Raw genomic sequence first — 6,238 nt, 5'->3', positions numbered from 1 at the left:
CAAAGGCTAAGATTTTACGATTATTCAGTTGCAAGCAAGAACCGACTACATAAAGAATTCCATAAGGTATGCTTATGTGAATATGTGACCCAGAATACTAACGATTTCCATATGATTGAAAGCCAGGCAGGTTACAGGCATTGAGCCTTCAATAACTTTCTGAAACCTCGCTAGGATTTCAGAATCACTTCATTCCTTTACCATCTATCTCTACTCTGTGGCTCCAATTACATGATAAAACAATTAACATTGTTTTAATAAAGTTAAAAAACCACTCAACTTTAATGCTTAAGCTTATAGGTATAGAGAATGGGTTTTCAATCTTTCTAACACAGCCCATGACAAGAAAGTCCAATTGGACTGAAGAAAGAGTTATTCCCCTAAAAGCTCAAAATTGTGGATGAGGACCCATGAAAGGTTTTAATCTCTCTACCAAGAAAAAAAATTTGAATACCAGATTCTGTAACTACACTCTTATTATCATCATCTTATTCTACAAAAACAGATAAATCTACTGATAAATTAGCATATGATTGTGCTACAGACTCATTAAGTCATTCCACAAGTAGCCTGTTAAATCCTGCTACACAAGACCAACATTCAAGTAACAAGATCACTTCTCACGTTATGCTCTACAAGGAAGAAGGGGGAGGAACAATTAATTTGGTTGCTAGTTACCCAGGATATATCCATATTTCAGATCAAAAGATCATATGGCCATTGTTTGAAATCACATAATGACAAATGAACTTGGGGAAAAAGGGCACACAAGGAACAAAATCTACCATTCATTAACATAAATCACCAGCTAATAACATACAGCCTTAAATTTTCACATGAATCTCAATCTAAGTTGCAAACTCAAAATATCAAAGAATGCTACAACCATACAGAAAACACAAAACTTATTTTAACAGAAAGAAGAGAAACTGAAGCACAACAATCTGTAACCAAGCAGCCAAGTTATTTTATTTGTCAATTGCACGTATAAACCCCACTCTGATAACTGTGACTAACCTCATAAAAGTCTGTTTTACCCTCAGTAGCAGTCCGTAGACAGACCCCAGATAATGAAGTAGTCCCTTGCATGGAAAATTTAACATAACCAAAAGCCTCAATTTCTTCATCACCCTCTCCCTCACTAGAATCGACAGGCATCCTTGCCCTCAACTTCCCAGGAGAATCTTTGAGTGGAATCTCTGGGACATGCCATTTTAATTCTCTCTCAGCCCTATTCAACACAGCTTTAGGAGAAACTTTCAGCAATGTTGGGTCAACTGGTAATTTCAAAATAAATGTTACATCACTAAGTGGCACTTGCAAGTCTGGGTTTGAAGCATACTGAATCATCACCGAAAGTAAAGTCCCACTACGACGCTGTATGAGACGAACTCTCAATGGCAATGGGGTTAATCTAGGCAGCAGACTATACTTCAATATTGGTAAAGGCTCTTCGGATGGTGCAGTCCTCACATGAAACATGCCATTACCCAGGCTGCTAACCTTTGAACTCTGCATAACGAATCTTTTAACTGCACTTGTGTTATCAACCCGAAATGAAAACTCAGTTTCTTTGTCACCAGCAGTTTTTGGCGGCAATGTTCTCAAGTAAACAACACCCATTAATCCAACTCTAGCAAGCAATGACTCCCTAAACTCTGCACTAATTTCTTCAACAATGTACATTTCAGGACCTTTCATTTCGGTTTTCTGAACCAGTTGATTCTCAAGAGGAGTACCTGCTGCTCCACTTGCAGCCTTTGCTGCAGCAGCCTTATCACCACTATCCCCAGTTTGCAGCAATTCAAGTCCACCAAGACCTTGTTGTTTTGGGATTTTCTTTGGTCCAACAAACTCGGAAGCATCCAATCCTCCACCCCAAGCATCACTGAACCCTTCAAAAGTTTCTCCCAAAGAAGCCTGCTCGCCGCTGAACTCAATGCCACCATAATCCCCTTCAAATCCCTCCACGCTTATATGTGTAGCTTGCGTTGCCTCTGCAGGTGGCAAGGTAGTCACTTCCAGCCCCGCCAATGCAACTGATAAATCTGATGACTGATTCTTATCCTTCTTAAATTCACCCACCAAATCTTCCTGCTTGTTTATTGAATCACTTGCCGCAAACGGATCTTTTGGTGCCTCAGGTTCCTCCTGTTTCTCTGGCTTCTGATCCTGCTGCTCACTTGCCACGGGTGCAAGACTTGCCGCAACCTCATCCCCTGCAGCAATCGTCTCCGCTGGCAACTCAAATCTTACACTCGAAAATGCATCTATGCTGGCCTGATGCTCAACAGCGTGCACTTCCACTGCAGGCCAAGTTTCAGCGCCTCGAATTTTATTCTCTGTATCTAAAGCAGAGTGAACCATTTTAGCAATACCATCTCCGTGCATCGACGCGAGCATAGCCGCAAGTCTAATATTACTCACACCACGCAGTACAATATCCAACGCCATGTAGATCTCCGCATATTTTCGATTCAGCTTTTCAGGTGTGACATCTACGCCTCGGCAAGCGGTGACAATGACGCTGACGGATTGATTAACGATGTGGATGCACTCAAATACGTTGATGGAATTGTCCTGATCGGCAGTGGTGATGCCCAGCACGTAGATTCCATTGACTAGGCGGTAAACGACACGGTAACGGCTCTCAACGCCAACAATAAGCTGACCGCTAGAAGCGGCAAGGGGGTCATCGCCGATGGATTCGGCAGCAGAATCATCGGAATAGAGGTGGTTGGGGTTGTTAGGGTTATGTTTGGTGGCGGCAAATGCTAAGCGAGTTTTCCGGAAGGCGGAGGTGGCGACAAGGGCGCGTGCAGGCGGGAACCACTCCCGGGTCTGGATGAGGATGTCGGATCCGTTGGCGGGTTGGAGAGAGAGAGCTAGGCAGGACATAGTGTGGATCTGAAATTGCGAGGTAGGGATGATCCAGAGTGGTTTTGTTCAAGCAATTTGTGGATTTTTGTAGGGATGTCTAGGGTTTGATTAGGCGGAGATCTAGAATTCAGTGTGTGTATTAGTTGTTGCAGGAAGTGACGATTGAAGCTTCCTCCGTAAGAAGAAGAAAGGAATCTCCGGAGAAGGTAACTATGGGCTGAGATCAAAGCTCCGATATGTTCAGCCGGATTCAGTCTCGGATCCGGTCCTTCTTTTTAACGGGAAAACATGATAACTCATTTGATGGTATGTTTACAAGGCCCTAAAGCCCACAATAAAATAAACTTTGCTGCAACACTCACAACCCAGCCCAGGATATAAAAGACCCATATCCAACTATAAAGAAGCCTTAAATCTACACGGGTTATAATTCGAAAGCCAAAAGGCTCATTTTTGCCTTTTAACTATTGTCCGATGGTGAAAAAAAACTTCTAAACTTTTCTTAAGTCCAATTAAGCCCCTAAACTATTTAAAATAGAACATAAAACACCAAATTTAACATCGTTAAATGTCATTGAATGGGAAAGTGGAGTATGACCTGCATAATAACTAGGGCAGTTACAATTCTTGCGTTATATAACTATAATGGCAAAATACCCATTTTACAATAGTAAAAACACAAATCATAGTTTGAAACTTTGAAATTTCTCATCATTATTGCCATTGTTATTGAGGGAAAGAATCATATTGTTGAGAGATGAAGATTGATAGAAGTATAGGATGAGGACGATCGTATCGGTGGCATTATCTTAAAAGGTAAACCCATTTTACATGTACATAATTAGTCATTTTCAAAAGCATGCAAATGTTTTTCTTTGGCTTTTTTACTATGTTGTGTCGAATGACTGAGAAAATTAGTGTACGGGTGTTTATATAGACATGGGTGGAAAGGAATTTATGACATAAACATGTCTCTCTATGGGTATATGGCTATTGGGTTGAATGTGGTCCCTCCTTTGTTTTGGTGTGAGTGAATATTTTAGAATTGGCAGTAAAAAGTGATTAAAAAAGGCTTAACAATGATATAATATTCAAATTTGTTTAATGAAAACTATTTTAAAAATATTATTAATTGATTTTGTGTTTTTTGATTATATGTGTTGCAGAAAGTTAATGGATTTGGGTGTTGATATAATATTTCATCATGGAGGAAAATTTATTGAGAAAGAATATGTTATTGAGTTTGTAGGAGGTGATCTATATATTGTAGATAATTTCTGTAATGGCCCGACCCACTGGCTAGTATTGTCCGCTTTAGCCTAGCCCATACTAGGCCTCACAGATTTGTCCCTTGGACTTTTACACCCAAAAGCACGCTAACTGTTGCACTCATTTCATATAGGCATTTTAGGGTAGTTTTGTATCCATTTTGCCCTTATATTTTAGTATATTTTATGTTTTTAGCTTATTTGTTAACTTTAGTTACTTTATATTTGATTTTTATAATTTTATTATTTTTAATAGGTTTTTGTGGCAAATTGAGGGTCAATGAGTGCATTAGACAGTGATTTGAAGAAATTTAAAGCACCTTGAGCATGGAGAAAAGTTAAAAAAATCAAGCCTTGAAATATCAAGTTAGTCAAAATTTGCTTGAGACTTTGCTTATGATGTTGCATATGATATATCATATTGCTTAACCTTAAGCCTAGTCAAGCCGCAACCCAAGCACAGCTTAAATCCCACACATTCAAGCTTTCATCCCAAAACCTGTCGAGAATTGCTTAAGATCCTGCTTGAGATCCTGCTTAGGGTAAGCAGCAGTGCTTAAGGTGCAGCACAGGTCAAGCTGGGCAACAGTGCTTAAGGTGCAGCACAGGTCAAGCTGGAAGTCAAGCATGAGCAGAAAAACCCATTTTATTCTAAGCCGGCTGAGATTTGCTGAGGGTCTGCTTAACTTTAAGCAGATAGTGCAACTAGAGGCCGAAATTTGCTAAAGAAGCTGCTTAGGGTTAAGCAGTACCCCAAGCAGACTACCCAAAATGTGAATAATGCTGCTGACTTGGATAATTTTACACCTCATTTTCTATCCACTCCTTGGCTCTTATCTATTTTTAGGGCAACCTTTGGGACCATATAAAAGCATCTTTTTTTAGCTTTTGCGATAAGAGGAAACGAAAAGAAACAAAGGAAAGAAAAAAAATTATAAATAGAGAGAGGAGGAGGATGCCATTTTTCTAAGGGAGGAGCTGCTGCAACTAGTGGTGGCCACGGTCTGGTTTGGAATCAGAATCGAACCGAAATCGGACCGGTCAAACCCGGACCAAAACTGGTCAAAACCAAAACCATTATTAAACTGAACCTAAATCGTTCCTCCATGGTTTAGTTCAGGTTCAAGATATTTTAAAACTGTTGAACTGTCGGTTTGATTCGAATTAAAACCATCGGTTTAATTCGAATTAAAACTGTTGGTTTGATTCGAATTATAACTGTCTGTTTGAAATCGAATAGAACTGGCGGTTCGATTAAAATATGCACAGTACACACTGCAGCAGTGCAGCCCAACCGCCCACCTACTCCTGCGCAGGCCCAGCACTCCAAAGCAGCCTACCCCTGCAACCTGCAAATGTCCATTCAAATGTCATTTCTTTTTTTTTTAAAAAAATTATAATCATTTATTAAATTTCAAAATCAATTGTTTTTATTTTTTTAATCTCAAACGGTAAAAATATTTACTGTTACAGTTTTTTTTTTAATTATAAAATTACCTTTTAGTCCCTAATAACAGTAAAAAAAATAGTTACTTTTTGGGGATAATTTTAGAAATAAAAAATTTATAAAAACTCTATAAATACCCCAATTCATCCACTTAATTCATTCACATAACTTTTAAATTCTCTCCAATCTCTTAAATCTCTCAAATTCTCTACACAATTATTCTCAAATCTCACTTTAATTCTCAATATTCTCTAAATTTTTACACTTTATTTTTTTTTTACACTCATAAAAATTTCTTATATCCCATTATTTTATTCAATAACTCTATTATTATTTTTTTATACTATCATTAAAATTTAATATTTTCTTTATTACTCTATTTTTTTATATACTCATAAAAATTTCCACTATCTCTACTTTTTAATTTAAAATTTTACACTATTTTTTTTGTTTGCAAATTTCTTTTTTCTTTTTTTGTTATCTTCTACACTTCTTTTTTCAAATTTCTAGTACCTTCTATTTTTTGTTATCTCTACACGATTTTTTTTTTCAAATTTTATCATAGTATTGTACCTTTTTTTTTTTTTTGAGAAAATGGCAAGTAGTGGATTTGGAAGTTCATCAAGTAGCAAGGGGAAAAGTA

General features: G+C 37.8%; 1 protein-coding gene across 1 annotated transcript; it reads right to left on the bottom strand.

The window, feature by feature from the left end:
* Positions 1-769: 769 nt before the first annotated feature.
* Positions 770-3,153, bottom strand: LOC110647772 (uncharacterized). The gene has a single exon (XM_021801745.2). The coding sequence runs from the start codon at positions 2,896-2,898 to the stop codon at positions 976-978; it is 1,923 nt and encodes a 640-aa protein (XP_021657437.2). The 5' UTR covers positions 2,899-3,153; the 3' UTR covers positions 770-975.
* Positions 3,154-6,238: the final 3,085 nt, after the last annotated feature.

This window comes from Hevea brasiliensis, chromosome 17, assembly GCF_030052815.1.
Source record: "Hevea brasiliensis isolate MT/VB/25A 57/8 chromosome 17, ASM3005281v1, whole genome shotgun sequence".
Taxonomy (NCBI): domain Eukaryota; kingdom Viridiplantae; phylum Streptophyta; class Magnoliopsida; order Malpighiales; family Euphorbiaceae; genus Hevea; species Hevea brasiliensis.
Note: the sequence above shows the minus strand (reverse complement) of the source record. Positions and strands in the feature narration are given on the sequence as shown.